The sequence below is a fragment of the Amia ocellicauda genome, chromosome 4, assembly GCF_036373705.1.
Source record: "Amia ocellicauda isolate fAmiCal2 chromosome 4, fAmiCal2.hap1, whole genome shotgun sequence".
NCBI lineage: Eukaryota > Metazoa > Chordata > Actinopteri > Amiiformes > Amiidae > Amia > Amia ocellicauda.
Window position 1 is genome coordinate 18,587,012 of NC_089853.1, and position 20,239 is coordinate 18,607,250.

General features: G+C 45.2%; 1 protein-coding gene across 1 annotated transcript in view; it reads left to right on the forward strand.

Annotated features, from left to right (window-relative positions):
• Positions 1 to 19,480: 19,480 nt before the first annotated feature.
• The window catches only part of LOC136747898 (integrin alpha-11), a 38,578-nt gene continuing 37,819 nt past the window's right edge, over positions 19,481 to 20,239 (forward strand). Inside the window, exon 1 of the mRNA XM_066701214.1 lies at positions 19,481 to 19,589. Within this exon, the coding sequence (XP_066557311.1) occupies positions 19,541 to 19,589 (49 nt within the window). The 5' untranslated portion in view covers positions 19,481 to 19,540. The remainder of the gene's footprint in view (positions 19,590 to 20,239) is intronic.

Here is a 20,239-nt window from a genome sequence, read left to right on the forward strand (position 1 = left end):
GATAAACTGTAGCACTACACTAGTTATACAAAAAGGGAAAAACTAATTAAAATTCACTCAAGATCAACAAATCCAAAACAAATCACTTCCGTGACCAAATCAAAGAACATGGAAACGCATATGATGACACACAAATCGTTAAACAAAATTACAAACACATTGACTACAATACCGGTTAGTAAGACGATAAATTGATATATATTGATATAAATTGATTTGCATGTTAATGAGGGAAATAAGTATTTGATCCCCTATCAATCAGCAAGATCTCTGGCTCCCAGGTGTCTTTTATACAGGTAACGAGCTGAGATTAGGAGCACTCTCTTAAAGGGAGTGCTCCTAATCTCAGCTCGTTACCTGTATAAAAGACACCTGTCCACAGAAGCAATCAATCAATCAGATTCCAAACTCTCCACCATGGCCAAGACCAAAGAGCTGTCCAAGGATGTCAGGGACAAGATTGTAGACCTACACAAGGCTGGAATGGGCTACAAGACCATCGCCAAGCAGCTTGATGAGAAGGTGACAACAGTTGGTGCGATTATTCACAAATGGAAGAAACACAAAATAACTGTCAGTCTCCCTCGGTCTGGGGCTCCATGCAAGATCTCACCTCGTGGAGTTTCAATGATCATGAGAACGGTGAGGAATCAGCCCAGAACTACACGGGAGGATCTTATTAATGATCTCAAGGCAGCTGGGACCATAGTCACCAAGAAAACAATTGGTAACACACTACGCCGTGAAGGACTGAAATCCTGCAGCGCCCGCAAGGTCCCCCTGCTCAAGAAAGCACATGTACAGGTCCGTCTGAAGTTTGCCAATGAACATCTGAATGATTCAGAGGAGAACTGGGTGAAAGTGTTGTGGTCAGATGAGACCAAAATCGAGCTCTTTGGTATCAACTCAACTCGCAGTGTTTGGAGGAGGAGGAATGACCCCAAGAACACCATCCCCACCGTCAAACATGGAGGTGGAAACATTATGCTTTGGGGGTGTTTTTCTGCTAAGGGGACAGGACAACTGCACCGCATCAAAGGGATGATGGACGGGGCCATGTACTGTCAAATCTTGGGTGAGAACCTCCTTCCCTCAGCCAGGACATTGAAAATGGGTCGTGGATGGGGATTCCAGCATGACAATGACCCAAAACACACAGCCAAGGCAACAAAGGAGTGGCTCAAGAAGAAGCACATTAAGGTCCTGGAGTGGCCTAGCCAGTCTCCAGACCTTAATCCGTTCTTTATTTAATAAAGTCCTTTAAAAGAATTCTTCGTACGGCTCAACCTCCTTCTCCCAGTTTAACTCTTCTGTTGCCGGCAAAGACTTGTTTAGATGTTTAGAACTTGTAATCATAAGTATTAAACAAAATTGTATTGTTTTTATTTTGTAATGTAAAATATTTTTCCAATAAAACAGTATTGACCACTAGCTCCACTGACCGCATCACGAAATGACAATCAGACGATTTACTGAAGTACCACCCCACTGCTGTGAGAGGCTGACAGGCAACAGAGGGGCGGGACTGTATTTGCATGGTAGCTTTATATTTATTTTGCAAACTCCACATTTAACATTTATATTTATATTTAACATTTATATTTATATTTGACATTTAAATTTAGAATTGACATTTATATTTACATTTAACATTTATATTTCCATTAAATATTTATTTAAAAGCTATATATTTATTTTGTGACTCAGATTTAGAATTTAGATAAATATTTAATCAAACGATAAATATTTAAAAAACGGAGATTTAGCATTTATTTATGTATTTAACTGAAAAACTGAAAAAAATATTTATAAATGTAGAAACAACTGCTTAAGTAATTACTAAATCCGGAAAAAAACAAAAGATATAAGTTAAATCTGTGAAAAATGACACTCGAAAAAAGTTTGTGCTGTTTTATATTTGGCGCCCCATACCATCGCGTGTGTAGAGACACCGCGACACAGACAGCGCGGGCGACACCCCCACCTAGTGGTGCGTGTCGGTACTGCTGTTCACATTGAGATGCAACTTCGTAGGGAAAGCAGTAACCAGTAGTAATAATAGGCACTTCATTCATTTTAATCTAGTGAATCGATTCAAAACATTGTTCGGTTGATTTGCTGATTCACTGGAACATAACAACTCGAAGGAGTCTGATTCTCTTGGCTGCGATGATGTCGAAGCAGTCCGATTAATCTCATTCACTTCATTGCATAGGTTTGTCTGAAGAGGAAACCACAACGTAAAATCGTGGCTTGTCCTTAAGTAGACAATTCAATTCGACGCACAACTGGACACACAGCAGTTTTGAAACAATATACTGTAACCCAATCAAGTGTATCCATATTAATTGCCGTCAAATACTGTAATGTCATTACAGAGTTATGCGACACACGTGAAAATGTGGGCGAATCAATGTCAGGGCAAGTGTTTCCAATAAAGTGTATATAGAAATAAGAAGGTTAATTATTATTAATCAGCCTATTTAAGCTATTTGCATTTTTGCTGTATAAAGGGTGCTTCGCGGTTTATCTGTACGGTGGGGGTGTAAGATAGTGTAGGTCAGAGCTGCAGCTTATGTTGCGTTACTGTGCGTTTATTGTGTGTTTTAAGGATTTCATATTTAGTTTTTTTGGTAGTGTGACGGTTTTATTTAAGGTTTGGGTTAATTAGATATAATTAGATATATTTTGTGTGAAATGCTGCATCTGCCTCTAACATTGCTGTTTTTTGCTGTAAGCATTACATAACCCTTTTTTATATTGTGTCTAAATAAAACTACCCTATTTTTATAAAGTGTTCTTTGGTGTTTCCTACCTTGCTCCTGACTACACATGCCAATGATTGTCCTTTCTGCTGTTTAATCCTGTATTACGGGACCTTACCCAGTATGAAAAAGGTGGTGATAGCGAACCTAAAGGTTGATACACCCACATGTATGGGGGTTATTGCAATACTACTGTATGGATGCTATTGTTATTATAATTGGTAGTTCTACCAATTTGTCTTTTGTAATTGAAATTGTAATGAAATGTGAAATTAAATTGTGTCGTTGTAAATTATACTTGTAAACTGTTGCTTGCAAATACTTAAAATATCTTCTTATCGAATACAGTCCTGGTCGGCAATTGCGGTTCCAGGAAGCGGGTTATCTAGTCGTCCCAAAAATATATAGGAAAGGTGGTACAATCTTAGAAAAAATGGTTCTTTGGGGTTCGTAATATGGGGTTTGCCCACAGTTATAGAACCGCTGGCTGTGAGAGGCGCTATATAGAGCCCGTGTGCAGAATGGCCGCACCTGCCCTGCTCTCATTGGTGCAGATGGACAAGAGTTAATAATTTCTTAGGTAATTATGATCATCGCTATATTTAACTTTTTTATTATTATAATTTGTATTAACATGGTTAAATTAAGTCACTTAATTAGCTAGAATATCGACTATGTAAACTCCCTTTCAATACACATTACGTCAATATCTTATTTATCTATCTATGGTTAACGTATTAAAATTAAAAGCGAACATTTACGGCCTGACTTTAAGTTAATACTAAGTTACAAGATGTTGGTGAGATTTATTTTACAGGCGTGATTATGTAACCAACCATTATTCAGAAAATTGATATATTTCCTAGCATAAAAACGGTACGTGATGTTACCAGAATGAGATTTTTCTTGGAAACCGGCTCATCATTAAATCTTTTTAGATTGTGCTGAACCTGGGCAGGTACCGAAAACTATTCAGTTATAGTTTTGTGACGATTAATTTTAATAATCGTTTTATTCGCTCTCGAAATGTTTGTACACTCTTCCAGTATTCCCACCAGAAGTACTCGATGCTTTACAGAGGAAGGATCAATAGTTTAAAAGGAAAGCAGTGTCGCTTGCGTGCAACATTAATTCAAGTGCTTTTGATGACATTGCAAAGCACACATGGTAAGATACACCAATGCATAAGTAACCTACATGTAATATTCTCTATTGGAACAGATATGGTGATATTAAAATGCAGGTTTTCCAATATTCATTTCAATATATTAATGTATATGACATCAGAACAATACAGAGGTTTATTACATTACTTTATCAAACATGATTTATTCTACACACGTATTTAATATGGAATTATGGCACTACGCGTCACCATTGATCATTCAATTTTAGTAATGATTATATTAATATTTATTTCAGGTATCCAATTCACAAAATGTATTCAGATATCCAGGGCAGTGTCATTACCAAATTTCAAATTCTAGGTGTTGGAAGCCACTCTGGTTATGTAAGTGTTACACGTTACAGTTTCCTTAAATCCAAATGCTATGTTTCACTTAATTGTTACTTTTTATCCTATGATCCTTTTTTATTATTTTAGTAAACTGTACTAGCATGCCACAGAAATGAATTTTAAAATGAGAGAGCCATTACTACACCTCAACACCCATTAATGAGATGAATGCAAAAACATTACAGTAAATGTGTGCAATTCTAGTAAATTAAGGTTGTCTTTGCATTTATAGAAATTTTGTTTAGATCTGCATATGTAATTTCCTGCAGACTGTGCTAAAGTTGGAGGACTTTAGAGAGGATGCCCATACCTTCAATGAGCGCATTTCCTCTTAAGCTGCTGTATCAGGTAAAGGAAAGATTTGGAGAAGATCTGCACAACAATATAAAAATTGGACTCCATTCCACTGCTCCCAGTCCTAACAAATGCAAAGTGTGGGGCATTTGAAAAACTCCTGCAAGTGCAAGGATATATCCATGAAAAAAAGAGGAGTTCAAAAGGAGAGGTATGAGAATTGTAAAATGTAATGAACAGAGGAAAATTTATTTAGATTTCAATAGGTTTGCATAAAATATTTGGTATCATGTCTGTATTCATGTTGTTTCACTACTCTTGTTCTTATACAGAGCTCACTCGACTGGATGGCCTGAGATGTTGACTAGTGTTCAACTATACAGAGAGAACCACACAATTGCTAAATAGCACTATGCTGTGGTGTTTCTTTAAGAGAAACACTGTTCCCTTTGTTTGATTGTAGGTTTTAACATTCATCCCCTACACTTACAGTGAAGATACAGTCACTGTGAAAGTGTTTGTTGTTAAATCCATAATCTGATTTTTTTCTTTCTTTTTAGAATTAGAAACCAATACAGCAGTTTTGTTCCTTCATTATTTAGAGATAATGGAAAACTAATATTCTGTGTAAAGGAGGTGAGTAACCTGAGTTTTGTTAATACATACATTCCTGTTTCTATCATATTCAAAAGTCATTGTCTGTGGATTAATTACATTTCATCAATTGATAAAGTAAAAGACAGTCATATGAACATATATTTACCATGTACATTTTGACTTAAGTATCTGGAATTAATTTTGTGTGAGCATTTACTGTGTAACAAATTGAGGAGTTTGTTTCCACACAGTGCATATATGCGGCCGGGATGCACAGGGGCTCGGTGGTCCTGATGCTGACGCTGCACGGCGGGAGAGGGGGAGCGCAGCTGGCGGTGGGTTTGTGTCCAGCAGCGTGTTGATGCGGGCAAACGAACAAACCAGTTAAACCGTCCCTAGTGAAGGAGCGAGTCTTATGTTTAAATGGTTTTTGTGATGCTTTTAACTTGCACATGTTGCTAGGGAACTAAATGGCAAAACCATGAAATGAAGCCAAACAAGTTTAATTGCAATGTAATATATACTCATTTATTCATTTAAAATGTGTCGCTAATACCAAATGCAGTATGCAAATACATTATTTAAATCGCTGTCCACTTGCATCGTAGCCTGCTTTGTTGTACAGTATTGTGTGTGTGTACATAGTTACATAATTTTATTTAGATAATTGTATTTAATGTGAGACTTTTCTCTGTACGCGGAGTGATTTGTCAAGTGCGACAGTTCAATCATCTGTGATTCCCTGCATTATTCTATACGCGCGTTATACCCACTGTGGGAACTACACCTGGCTTCGTGATCTGCCTTTCTTCCTGTATGAGAAGTGTGTCCGGCGCTCGGCGCTTGTTTTGCACTTATGCAAACAGCATTAATTTGGACAAACATAATGCAGTGTAATAATTCAGAGGAATACAGTTGTTGAAAAGCAATATTTCTGCTGTGAACCAAGCCGATCAGGTCTGTCTGTTGATCAGAGCAGCTGGTTTTGACCCCAGTTGTGTTTCCATTGGAATACCCCCCTCTCCCTCAGGCCAGACTTGTGGCTGGTTGGTACCCCATGCTTCGTGGGAATGTCTTGCGGCCTGTTAGTCGTTCGGGCAGTGGTGCAAAGAGAGCTGGAATCTGCTTCAGTGGTCAAACCGCAGGGCCACATGTGACCCTCAGTCCTGCACCTGTGGAGCTGTGTGGAGCGGCTGGCAAGCGCTTGGCTGAGCAGGACGAGACCCGGAGCAGATTTTGTTCCTTGAGTTGATTTCCAATTCCAGTTCCGAGCCAGAGCGCCGTCGCTGCTCCGTGTGGCGATGATCTCATCCTTTCCGTGCCTGGGCCTCTGTCTGTCTCATAAATCTGTGATTTAATTGGCTTTTTTTCCCTGCTGCATTAAATTTACTGCCTTTAAAAAATATATATATTTATGAAAAATGAAATGCAAACCGCTCATGTGGTGGACTCAGAATGTACCTGATCAATGAGCCACAATTGGCAACATTCCTGCAGTTTTCCTATGAGGAGGAAATAAATAAATCAAGTGTGGAGACAGTGTAGTGGTAAAGGAAGTGACTCCAGCCCCATCTGTCCAGCAGGGTCCTGTTGCAGACATTGGGCCAGCAGGGGGCAGAGTGTGTGTGGGTTTGTGCTAGTCTGTGCCCTGCTCTCCCTCTCTCCTCTGCAGACACAAAGAGAGAGTGCGCTGTCTGCCCTCAGCCCACAGCACCCACTCACACCGGCTCCGCACCTAATCCCTCTTACAGAGACTGTGGCTCCAGTGGAACCTTTGGTGCCAGGGGTTTGGGTGTCGTCTGGGGGGAGGGTTGCACTCACACCGCAAACTGTAGACACACGATAGAGAGCCCGAGCATGAGGGACGTTTCTTGGGCTGGGAATCAGGAGTGTGTCGGCTCCGTGCCGCGGCACCCAGCTGTGCTGAGGGTCGCTGCTCCGTTCGGCAGGAATGTGGGGCACTGGGGTGTCTGAGTGCTTGCTGACTGACGCCTCGGGGACGGGGGCTGCGGGGCCTAGCCTTGACTCTGCACTGTGCAGGAGAGGCCGCGCTGCAGCCAGCTTCCTGTCAAGGCTTTCCAGAGCGTTGCTGAAATATTTTCCTGCACTGCATCTCACAGGTTTTCCAGCGTCTTACTTTCTTTTTATTTTTGTTTTTTTCTTTTCTTTCCCCACCAGCCTCAGTGCAGATCTCCCTGAAGCCTCTCACTGCCCTTATTACTCCACCTGCCTGTGATAGTGCCGGCTGATTTACTGACCTGCCGAGTCTTCACAGCCTCTCTGAGCCCCCAGCCTCACCGCTCAGGCCCCTGGTAGCTTTTTAAATATGAAAAATTAAGTTGGAGGCTCATACCTGCTGCTTTCCTGTTACAGAACTCATCACTAACTGGGCTGCCAGTGATCTAATACTCCTGAATCCTGCAAAGTGTGCAAGCGACGGCCTCCCCCTTCGTCTCTGGGACCTGTTTGAGATCATTAATGAGTAACAATCTGTCTGATTTAGAATCAGCCCGCATTTGTAGGAAGCCTGAGGCCCTAGAGACGGGGTCCTGGTGAAGCAGGAGAACAGGAGCAACGGGTAGACAGGGAAGGTGTTCAGCCTGGTGTGGAAGCAATTACATTTTGTTGTATGTGTGAAATGTGACTCCGCACTCTGTGGTCGTGCTTTAGGCTGCAGTCCCTCTTTTCCCCAATGGTTGCAGACTGTGTCGGACACAGCGCAGGCAGACAGAGCGCCCTGAAACTGAAAAGCAGTCGAGTCACTTTAACAGACTATAGAGCAGTGCGAACGCACATGTGGCAGCACTTAGAGCAGTGAGTGCAGAGTTAGTGGATGCTTCGAGCACACACACCAGAAAACTAAAACACTGGACCTTGCAGTGCGTACATTTCAAAACTGGGTAAGGAAAGAAAGCCATTCGGTGACTCAGAGGGGGCTCACAGCTTTTGCAGCAGAGTGCAGACTGGTGTAATGAAATTAATCTTAAACATGTAAGCTGAAGAGTCTACAATCAAGAGTCTACAACTGTCTGGGAAAAGGAGCAAGAACCCCAACTCAACACAGTTTGAACACGTTGAGGGCGAGAAAAGCAGAGCAAAAGGCACCAGGGAAACAGCTGTGATGTTGCCCTGAGAGCGAGGGCCTCCCCTGTACTTCAGCACAGCAGCTGAGACAAAGCAGTCTGCAGACTGGGAAGACCAGCACGGAAACGCACAAGAGTTTTAAGAAGAAGAATGAAATGGATGACAAAGAAGGAGGCTTGTGCAGCGGGCTGCTGTCCAAGCATGTGCTGCAGTCAGAGCACAGCCACGTGTCCATTTGTTCTGTGCTGAGCTGAGCCCTGACAGATGCCCCATTCACACTGGCATCCTCATCCTGGGTTGAAAAGAAAGTGTGTCATAGTCCGGGCCGGTGCGGAGGTGCGGGCAGGGCTGCATTGTGTCTCTCTGCCGTGGCCCCCACCCACCTCATCCCACGGCAAGGCTGTGGCCGCGCAGGGCAGGCGGGGGTCTGTGTGGCCTCCCCACGTCTGCAGCTTTACAAGAAGGCAGGGAGACAGAGGGGGGGGGGGAGGGAGAGAGAGATAAAGAGAGAGAGCTGTGTCTTGTGTCTCCAGTTTAGCTCCTAATGGCTTTTAGCACTGTCTCAAGTTCTGTGTAAAGCTTCTCCGTTGACAAGGTGGGGCCGGGCCATGGACAGCGCTGACTTTTCCCTGGGCTGTTTGGCAACTGTGCTAATGCCCGGCAGTGATCCAATGCTGGTCTCAGAGATACCCATCCCCCCCGCCCTACCACCCAACTGGGCTTCACTCTAACCCTGTCCTGTCCACAGCACATATCCTCTAATGTAGCTGTTTTTGGTTACATTTTTTTTACTCATTTAAATAATTGAGGACCTGTGCATTCCCAACACATACACAGCGCAGAGGGACAGAGCGGCAACCTGAGGCTGGTCCTGCAGAGGATGTGTGATCTGAAACAGCTGTGACAGGGTGTTTGGGTTTCAGTACCTCACTAAGTCGATGACCAGACGATTAATTACTGCATGGAATCGAGGCTAAAACCAAATGTATACAGTTCTCAAAGCGAAAGTCCTGATAAATAGGGATACGAAAGCTTAATTAAAAAATAATATATATATTTTTAAATTGCTTTATGGACCATGACAATATCGATATTAAGCATCGTACACTGCGCACCCAAGGCCCCTGAGACCCTTTGATCTCTGCGTTCCAAACCTCTCAATGCCACCCATAGTTTGTAACTCCCAAGCTGACTGTGGGGCGAGGTGAGAGCGGTGCCTTTACAGCAGGGCTCTCGGGACACTTATAGACACCGCTGCACCCTCAGGAGGCACAGGAGCTGGCTGGCAGCGTTTCCAGTTCTACTGTAAGCAAGCCAGCCGCCAGCTGCTTTGGCAGAAAGGAGCCAAGGCCTCTCCAGAACAATTAAGATGTGGAATGTGTTCATACGTTTCAAAGGTGCTTTTGCTGTTCATATTTTAATTGGCCAGTTGTCAATTTTTTTGTATGCTTTGTTTTTATTTTTATATTTTGCAACAAAGGAAATCAGTCAAAGGTCTTATTTCAGAATCCCCAATGCTATTTTTCGTTATTCTTGCTCTTCTGAATAATTCCAATTTTTTGTGGACTCCGTTTCTTGGGTACCATGCACTCGGCCTGCAGCCCCTCCGGTTTTCTCGCCTTGCTCCTCCAGTCGGAGCAATGAAACTATCCTTGAAATGTGCAGGATGTGCATTAATTTTATTACCATAGCTGCTGCTGCTTCTTCTTCTTCTGGGCTGTTTATAAAATGAGGACATTTGCTCACTTTAGAGTTTCTCCTCTTTATTTAAAGGTATATTTGTTACAAACAACAGAACTGAACAAAACAGAACAGCAGAGGAGAATGGGTCACTCAGAGAACCTCAGAGCTCTCTATTATCCCAGACCCCCTCTGTGTGGTGGGGCAGATGAGTTCCCACTGCACCAGCGCTGTGGGTCTCCAAGGGCAGTGTCAGTGTGTGAGAGAAGGTGAGTTTGTACATTGCACACTCCCTGTGGCACCCTCTGGAGTGACCCTCTCATACAGCACCTTGCAGTGGTTTTCAAATGTTCCTATTGTCCTGCACTGCATTGTGTTCAGTCTGAGAAGCCTTTGTGATGATATAGACAGACTCCAGTACTGCAGCAGTGTGTCTCTGTGTGACTTGGGGGTACAGGGCTGGCAAAATGTTGGTAGTTCTGCTGCCATTTGGTCAGGCTATTGTAGATATTTGGCTGTCCAAAAAAAGTTCCTTTTCAAATGAAAGAAGTTCCATTACGCAGTTTGGGTATTACAACGATGGTAAGGCATATACAGAAACTCGATAGGAATTGAAAACGAAACATATCTGTCTCCTAGTCTCATACGAGAGTGAAGTCGAAAAAGGTGGATTGTTCCTCTGCGCACTGTAATATACTGGAGGAAGGGGTCCTAGTTTACAGTGCCTTTTGGTGATTTTGCTTCACAATTTTCATCTTACTGTAAGTTTCACCAGACTGTGTAAACATCCAAATAATTAACCATATGGACCATTTGTACAAAGTCACTAACATAAATAAAGGCTAAAACCAAATAAATGTTTTTTTTTTTTTATATATATATATAAACATGAAAAATAAGCAAAATTGAACAGTTTGTACAAATTGGCTCATGGATGTTTGTATCCTTAAGTTCAACTCTGTTTGCTGCCTGTAATTCACACAAACCAGAAAATGTATTCAAAGCCAGCTCTCCTCAGACAATGTAATAGGTGTTGTCAGGCATGTACACGGAGGGCAGAGGCAAAACCCAAAAAGGGGCACTGCTGGTAATCTGCTGAGCGTGGGAGGAGGGGGTGCTGATGGGGAGGTGAGCGAGGCGGACGAAGGAATTGTTGGATGCAAGAGCAATGCAAGAGGGGACTTTCTGTGTGGCAGGGCAAAAGGGCAGGGGCCATCACCCCTTCGCCCTCCATAAGCATGTGCCTGGGTGTCGTGGAAAGCCATGTCACGATGTGAAAAACTCACCTGACCATCTTAGCATCAGCCATTGGCGTCTGGCCTGGAGTTTGTGTTTGTGATGCTTGTACACGTCACCGCAGAAATCAGCCACATATTATAAATGATAAACACTGATCCCTCAGTCACTGTTTGATTAAGAGCTCAGAAACTGATCTTGTATTAGGTGTGTGAACATTACAGTCGAAAATATTTTCCCCTGTTGGGTCAGCAGCTTAAAATAAATGTCTACGCACAGCAAACACAACATGTCCTGTCTTATTAAGCCGGAGGCTGAAACTAATACATTTTTAACATTATTATTATATATTTTTATGTGTATGTACATCTTTTTTGCTGGTGCTACAAGTTCGCCACTAATTGGACTGAATGAGAACAAGCTGGCCATCGATGGCACAGGACGGGCCCAAACATAAACACACGACCTCAGCCTGAACTGGAAACAGTAGCAGCCGGAGACTAAACGCCACAAAAACGCTTTGGATTGCTGCCGCTTTTTTTGTGTGTTTTTTTTCCATTTTTTTTTTTTTCCAAAACTCTTGGCCGCAAGATCTGATGCATTATCTCTTGATATGCCGTCATATGGTACGCATTTAAAACTCCGGCGAGGGCGGCTTAGCTTGGTGTTTAAGTGGTGAACCTGAAATAAATAATTGCGCTTAAGTCTAAACAAAGCTAGCAATTATGTTCTTGAAACCCAGCAGCTATAGGTTTTTCCACAGAGATATGAAAAAAGAAGCTGGCATTAGTGTTTTTTTTTTCTTCAATGTATTCATTTTCTCCATCTTACACACATCCTGCGCCGAACCTGCAGTTTTATAACCCGACTAAGAAGTCCAACACATGCTCAGCGGCATGTGCGCGGGGTGGGCGGTGTGGCAGCAGGTATATGCTCACACTGTGTGTGCGTGGCGCGCTCTTGCTGTGTGTGTGTGTCATGTGGGTATGGGTGGGTATGGGGTGTGGATGGGGTGTGGATGGGGAGTGGGGAGAGAGAGTGAAATGTACCAAAGGCCACTGGCACAAAAAAATAGAAGATAAAGAAGATAAATGATGGCGTGTGCGTGCTCTTGCTGTGTGTGTGGCGTATGGTGGCATGATGGCATGTGCGTGCTCTCGCTGTGTGTGAGCTGCATGGCCGGGATTTCTCAGTGGCCGCTCTCTCCCACTATTGCATCACTTTCCCTTCTCCTCTAGCTCAGTCCAGCCCTGCTGAACTCGTGCCAGGAATCTGGAAAAGTTGCCATGACTCACAGCTCAGACTGAATCTAATTTCTCATTTCTTCCTCTGGGTTTTTTATTTTTTTATTTTGAAATAATTCTCTCAATATTTTACATAACCTTGAGGTTTTCCATTGGTATTGGCAGAAGGTACAACAGTAAAAACTTAATTCTCCCTGCCTGCATAAGTTGAGAGGACAGTTATTGGGCTTCCAGTGCTCACAGCACTACTCTGAATGTGTGTTTATATCACCCCAGCATAGCTGTGCTCTGTCTCTGACTCTGGGTCTCCATTACAATTTGTGTAATTCCAGCAAAGCCTCCTGCTGTCCCCGGCACTGGGAGCCTGTCTGTGTGGTTGTTTAAATTCTCCTCTCTGACCTCTACAGTGGCCTGTTTAACATGCTGGACCCACACTGCTGTCTATGTACGCAGTGTGTGTGGCAGCCTCTCTCACTGACATCACCCCTCCATGGGGGCATGATTCTAGTTTGGGGGCTGTGCGGCTGGGACGCTTGGTTACACCTGAGTAGTGACTGCACTCTCTACTAGAGCTGAAACGTTTAGGTCACAGACAGATGGGGGCTGCATCACAACTGACACCACTGCACAAGTAGGAAGTGGCAGAGCGAGAGAGGTAGAGAGTCAGAGACAAAGAGGGAGAGGGAGAGTTGAGCTCCCATTCCCTGAGCCAACACACATCCCCAGAACCAACAGGAGCGAGATTAATGGTTCAGTGTGCGATGGAGCTGAGAGCCCAGCCAATACAGAGAGCAGACAGGTGTGCTGGGGCTCAGCGTTCAGGAACCTTGGCGGTGGGGGGGGCGGGGGGGGCTTCTTCCAAAGTCATGCCAAGATCTGGGTGATGTAAGTAATTTTTCCACTCGCTATTTAAAGTGCCTGGAAGTACGTTCAGTGTTTTGAGTTATTCTGGCGCACTCCCAAGTAGGACATGCTGGTATTGACTTATTGAGACAGACCCTCTGCTGACAAGGTGGCCCGACAACACTGACTCCAGGCCCACTGCTGCGCCCCCACAGGGCCAGCTCCTTCACAGCAGAGGTCAGAGTTCTGTTCGGCTGGCTGTTTCAGTCTTCTTATGAGACATCAGCTGACAGAATAGCAGACCGGTGTGTTCATCAGACCATCTGCAGTGCGATGCGGCCAGCCCAGTGGTCCAGTCAGAGCACACTGGGCCCAGACACAGTCTCCTCCACTGGGCTTTGTGCTCTGGAGTCCTGCACAGCCTGGGAAATGGCAAACTGAATAGTCCTGGACGAGTTTCTGTATCTATATTTATAAACAGGGCACAGATGGGAAAACCTGTTGTGTATTTACACTGAGAGACAGGCGAGAGAATAAGGGGGAGGAGGGAAAGTTTGGCCAAAGTGTCACATTAAATCGATCCTCGAATTATCAGGGGCCTGTGTGACCATGGAGAGGGGCGATGATTATTGAGACACAATCTTCATGGCTTCACAGATGTAATGAAACCCTCCCAGTGGGACTGCGTGTGACCATCAGGGTGGGTTGTAGGTGGCGGGTCTGTTGCAGCGCTGGTGTAAATTGCCAATCCCACAGCGGTTTATATTAGCCTTGTGGATGTTATAAATCCTGCTGAGAGACGTGTAAACACTGCGCTCGAATTTGGGAGCAGTACAAACATTCCTTGGCAGCATCTTGAAAATATTACTCCCCTCAAACCAGCTTCATTTTCTCATTTGTTAATGAAGTGGAATTCCTCCCACAGATAGCTGGTCTATTTTCAGATACCGCCTGGCTTCCTATCAACAGCATCAGCAGCGGACAAATGAACATGGTGCTGCAAACAACAGGACAGATGGGAACCCCGCCATCCCCCCTCTCTCTCTGTGACACCACAGGTTTCCATGTGGTGTGATACTCTGGGTGGCAGACAGACTTGCTGCCGGACCCTAGGATCGGTGAAGGGAGCCAGTTATAACCTTTGCTGACCACTGACCATTGTCAGTCTGCTTCCCCTCTTACCCCCCCTCCACACTCCTGCTTCATTACCCCTCTGCCTTGTTCTGTATGTGGTGGGGGGGGAGTGGGTAATGAGGCCTGTCTGCATGCTTCTGAAGTCTCACTAACAGGTCTGTTTTATTGGCTTGAATGACCTGTCCAAGACCCCAGGGTCTGTAAGACGCAGACAGAGGGTTTCTGTGATGAATAGATGAATATAGGGCTGGAGTGGGGGGAGGTTGTGCTGAGTTAGCACTGTCCAGTACTAATGAATTGCATCTCAATTCCTGGAGTAGAACTGCCTGTATTCGCTGTCTTCTCCTGCGTAGTAAAATGTAACTGCATGTGAGAGAGACCGAGAGAGAGTGTGATAGATTGTGTGAGAGTGAGCACGCGTGAAGTCCGTATGGAGAGGTAGCTCAGTCCCCAGCCCTGATTCTGGCGTCCCTCCTCATCACGACCAGGTCCCCCCCTTTTTGTACTCTCTGTTTGTTTTGTCTCCTGTAGAGCTCCCTCTCTGTGGCTCAGTGGCTTTAGCCCCGGTGTAAATCTCTCTTTGCTCACAAGCTTTTTGGCAGCTTTTCCTGGATAAAAATAAAAACTTAAAAATAAATGGAGCAAATTCATTTATTGAAATAATTATTTGTTTTAAGTAAATTTGTACATGAGGGAAGCACAGAATTATTCCTTTTCCTGGTTCCTTGGCTTCAGTGTGCTGTGGCCCCTCAATCCTGAGGGGGGTCTGGCGGCTGTGTGAAGGGACTCACTCTAGTTTCCCTGCTGGGCTCATGGTTCTTGTGCGGTTTTACTTTTATTTTTTTATTTTTTTCTAAACCTGATTCTGGAGAAGCCCCGAGTGCAGTTGGGGATTCAGGCGTCAGGCTCCTGCAGTCTGGGGCCCAGGGAGTCTGGGCTTCTGCACCAGCAGGCTGAAGCATATTGACTCCTGTGCGCCTCTCTGTACACACTGGGGGGTCTGGGGGGTGTACAGACAGCAGCTCAGTGGAGATTCAGGGACGCAGAACCCTGAGGCATGGTGTATGCTCTCTCCCTCCTCCTCACTCTCTCTACGCCTTTTTTCCTCTTTCTCTCTCTCTCTCACTCTCTTCTGGAGCCCTGTAAGAAGAGGAGAGTGTTTTGACTCCAGGCCCAGCAGAGGGGGGGGGGAGAGAGAGAGAGAGAGAGAGAGAGAGAGAGAGAGAGAGAGAGAGAGAGAGAGAGAGAGAGAGAGAGAGAGAGAGTGCTCCTTGGGGGCTCTGTAGACTTCAAGCTTCTGAAGGGAAAGAATTCCGCTTCCCAAACCAGCCAAACTTCTCACATCCCTTGGAGATTTTTCTTATTTTTTTCTGTTTTTGTTTCTGAATTGTGCTGTGAATAAAATATCCACACGGCAATTTTGGTTAGCAGAGCAGCGTCTAGAGGAGCGATCCGGTGTCTGGAAATATTGACTGGAGCAATCTGACTCCGGCTCTGCTTTGGCTGGGCGCCCGCACTCAGAGCAGTGCCCCTCAATGTTAATTGTGGGCTTCTGTCTGATTTATCACTGGTCTCGTGTTGTCTTCGGTGAGCGAGCTTCACAGCAGATTCCTAAGTGATGAGGTGGGATGCCAGCGCACGGGAAGCCGTCTCTCTGGGTTCAGTGGAGATGAAAGCCCAGCCTGACCCCCAGAGGCGGACAGACGCTGCCATCTCCACTGACACAGTGCCCGCATCTGGAAGTGTATGAGAGGCGTTGGGTTCCAGTTTGCCTGCTTTACTCATTAGATTGCTTCAGCTGGTTAGAGCACCGCCACCAGGGGCCACAAACAATAGAACTGTTAAAACTGTTTATCAAAAAATAAAATATGTATAAATTAGTCTGTATGTATGGGTATGGGTGTAGGTGTGTGAATTTATATGTGTGTGTATATATATATATTATATATACACCGATCAGCCATAACATTATGACCACTGACAGGTGAAGTGAATAACACTGATAATCTCGTGCACCTGTCAGTGGGTGGGATATATTAGGCAGCAAGTGAACATCTTGTGCTCAAAGTTGATGTGTTAGAAGCAGGAAAACTGGGCAAGCGTAAGGATCTGAGCGACTTTGACAAGGGCCACATTGTGATGGCTGGACGACTGGGTCAGAGCATCTCCAAAACTGCAGCTCTTGTGGGGTGTTCCCGGCCTGCAGTGGTCAGTACCTATCAAAAGTGGTCCAAGGAAGGAAAAGCGGTGAACCGGCGACAGGGTCATGGGCGGCCAAGGCTCATTGATGCACGTGGGGAGCGAAGGCTGGCTGCTGAAATTGCTGAAAAAGTGAATGCTGGTTCTGATAGAAAGGTGTCAGAACACACAGTGCATCACAGTTTGTGGCGTATGGGGCTGCGTAGCCGCAGACCAGTCAGGGTGCCCATGCTGACCCCTGTCCACTGCCGAAAGCGCCTACAATGGGCACGTGAGCATCAGAACTGGACCACGGAGCAATGGAAGAAGGTGGTCTGGTCTGATGAATCACAAGTTCAAGGTGTTGACTTGGCCTCCAAATTCCCCAGATCTCAATCCAATCGAGCATCTGTGGGATGTGCTGGACAAACAAGTCCGATCCATGGAGGCCCCACCTCACAACTTACAGGACTTAAAGGATCTGCTGCTAACGTCTTGGTGCCGGATACCACAGCACACCTTCAGAGGTCTAGTGTAGTCCATGCCACGATGGGTCAGGGCTGTTTTGGCGGCAAAAGGGGGACCTACACAATATTAGGCAGGTGGTCATAATGTTATGGCTGATCGGTGTATACACACAAATAAATATGAGATAAACACAGCCCCCCCAAACTGTTGCCTTTTAAGCATGCAAAAAAAATCTTTAAACAGGACCAAGTCTGTGGAAGGAGTGATCTTTCATAACATCTCCATTCAGGGAGACTGAGGCCCTCTACGCACTGCGCCTGCAGGCACACATCCCTCCAATCGATGAGCATTGCTCAGAGCATCGCTGCAACAATATTGTTTTTCTCCAGCCTTGTGGTTACTGGGTCTCCTCTGCAAGCTAGCCGCAGATGGTTGATTGGATTAGTGTGTGAGCATTGTTTGAGAGTTCTCAGAACGCAGCCTGGTATTCCTGGATTCCAGAACGCGCTGCTCTGTGAACCCCAATACCCAGGGAGAACCAGCCTTGTAACGATGTGACCCAGTCTCATGGCTGTGTGTGAATAGTTAGGCAGAAGCCCAGATGATTTTCATTATTTTGTTGTTGTTGTTAAGCAGTCGTCTGCTAGGCACTAGAAAAACCTGCAGGTTTGTTTCTGTGAATTGGTATCTGTGGTCTATAGAACTATATTTAAAGACACTCAAAGGTATTGAAGTTTCCTGGAACAAATCTGCTGTTCTGCTGTTCTGGTGTGATGATCATTTTAATACAGCTTTGTACAGCTCCTTAATGCTGTGTGTACTGGAAAAATTAAGAAAAGAATGGTCCAGATCCTTGAGAAAACACTGGAATTGTTGCAGCTGCAAAAGGAAAAGCCAGAAGTAGAGCGCCAACGCAGTCAAGCAGATTGCCTAAATATAGACGACTGCGGAGCCAGGTCGAATGGTCCAAGTTCTCAGTGTTGGGAAAGAAATCCATGAGATTACTAGAGAAACACCTGTGATTCCTGGGGTTCGACCTGGGCTTCTTACACAGAGTTGCCATTCATGGAGAAATATCAGGCTGTGGCTAGGAGGAGGATGAGGGGAGGAGGAGGAGGAGGAAGTGCAGGGAGGGATATGGGATGTGAGGAGGCTGACTAACGAGGAAGGAGGAGGAGAATGCTCAGCTAATGAAACTAAGATCCCCACTCTGGCTGTCTCTGCCACAGTCCCAACAGGTGGCATGGTCCACCCTGCACATTACGGCTTAGACCCAGAGCAGGGCCTCAGTCCATCTTCCTCAGTCCTCAGTCCTTGTCCGCAACAATGATGTGTGCTGTGTGGCGCCCTTCAGCGTTATAAAGGAGGCATCTGTGAAGTAAAACAGAACAAAGAAACTAAATACAGCCTGCGCGTCAACAGCAATATCGCAAGCCATAAAAGACAGCAGTGCTGGAGGTCTATAAAAATTCATTTGGAGTGGGGAGCCTCTGTATAGCATTTTTTGCTTGCCTTTCATTTTTAACACTGCCCTTCATCTTCCTCCCCCTTTCTTCAAAACCAAAACAAAGCAATAAAATAAACATACTTCTAAAGCTGTGTGTGTCAGATTGTGTGTGTTTGAGCAGCGTTTGTGTTTGTGCTGTGTTTTGTGGTCTTTGCAGTGTCAGTGTATGTGTGCAATGTCTTTGTATGTGCAGTGTCAGTGTGTGTTTGTGTGTAGTGTAATGTGTGTCAGTATGTGTACAGTGTTAATGTGTATCAGAGTATGTGTTTGTGTGTGTGTGCAGTGTTAATGGGCCATTTCAGTGTGTGTGTGTGCAGTGTTAGTGTGCCGTCTCTCTGTTTGTCAGTGTGCAGTATCAGTGTGTGTTAGTGTGTGTGTGTGAAGTGTTAGTCTCCATGTGCCGTCTCTGTGTGTCAGGGTGTGCAGTGTCTATGTATGTGTGTGTGTGTGCAGTATTAGTGTGCGTGTGCCATCTCTCTGTGTGTCAGTGTGCAGTGTCAGTGTGTGTTAGTGTGTGCAGTGTCTGTGTATGTGTGTGTGTGTGCAGTGTTAGTGTGCGTGTGCCATCTCTCTGTGTGTCAGTGTGCAGTGTCAGTGTGTGTTAGTGTGTGTGCAGTGTGTGCAGTGTTAGTCTCCATGTGTCGTCTCTGTGTGTCAGGGTGTGCAGTGTCTGTGTATGTGTGTGTGTGTGCAGTGTTAGTGTGCGTGTGCCATCTCTCTGTGTGTCAGTGTGCAGTGTCAGTGTGTGTGCAGTGTGTGCAGTGTTAGTCTCCATGTGTCGTCTCTGTGTGTCAGGGTGTGCAGTGTCAGTGTGTGTGGAGAGGAGTCGCTGCTCAGTGTGCACCTCCTCAGTTTTGCCCATAGTCCCTCCTACTTCCCCCTGATATAGTGAGCCTTTGAGCCGGAGTCAAGTCAATAAGAGCAGGATCTTTAACTGTGCGGAGCGGACTGGCCCCCTGCCTCAGTCTCTGACACACTCGCTGCACCTCTCCCCATGGACTACTTCTGTGCCCTGCTTCTGTGGACCTGCTCCCTGCTGCCAGGTAAGCTGGGCACTGCCCGCACCCTGCCCGCACCCTGCCCGTCCCCAGGCTCCCATCTCTCTGTGGTCAGGACTCGCACAGACAACTTAAGAAGGAGCACCAGTTTCTGATTATTGCAGCATTTCTTTTTGTTGCTGGAGGGAACTTTCATGTGTCTGGCAAATGCAATGGATAAAGCTTTGACATGGAAAAATCCAAATTCAGTCAAGGCTTTCTTTTTTTAAAGCTTTAAAAAAAGTTTTCCTGTCTATAATTATATATATTTATCTGCTTTGCACATTCTCGACACTTTTTCTTTGCTGTCTTGCAAGAGGGAAACAAACTCTACCGAGTGATTTGCAAAGGTCAGGCTAGATTTGTTTTTCCATGAAAGCGACAACTCACCAGTGTGTGTGTGTGTGTCTTTTTGTGTGTGTGTAGCTATACATACGCGTTTCATCTCTGTGGTCTGTGACTCGCAGCTTGGATGCCTTGTGTTTTAAAGCCTTGTAGACAGTGGTAGTGATGAAGTTGTCAGAGTGGGATCGGGGGTTCAGCTTTACAGCTCGTGGGCGGCATGTCTCCCAGTCTTAAATTGCCTCTTGCAGTGTGCGCTCAGCGCTGATGTTAGTGGCTCGGATGCTGTAGCGCAGAGTAACGTCTCAGAGATT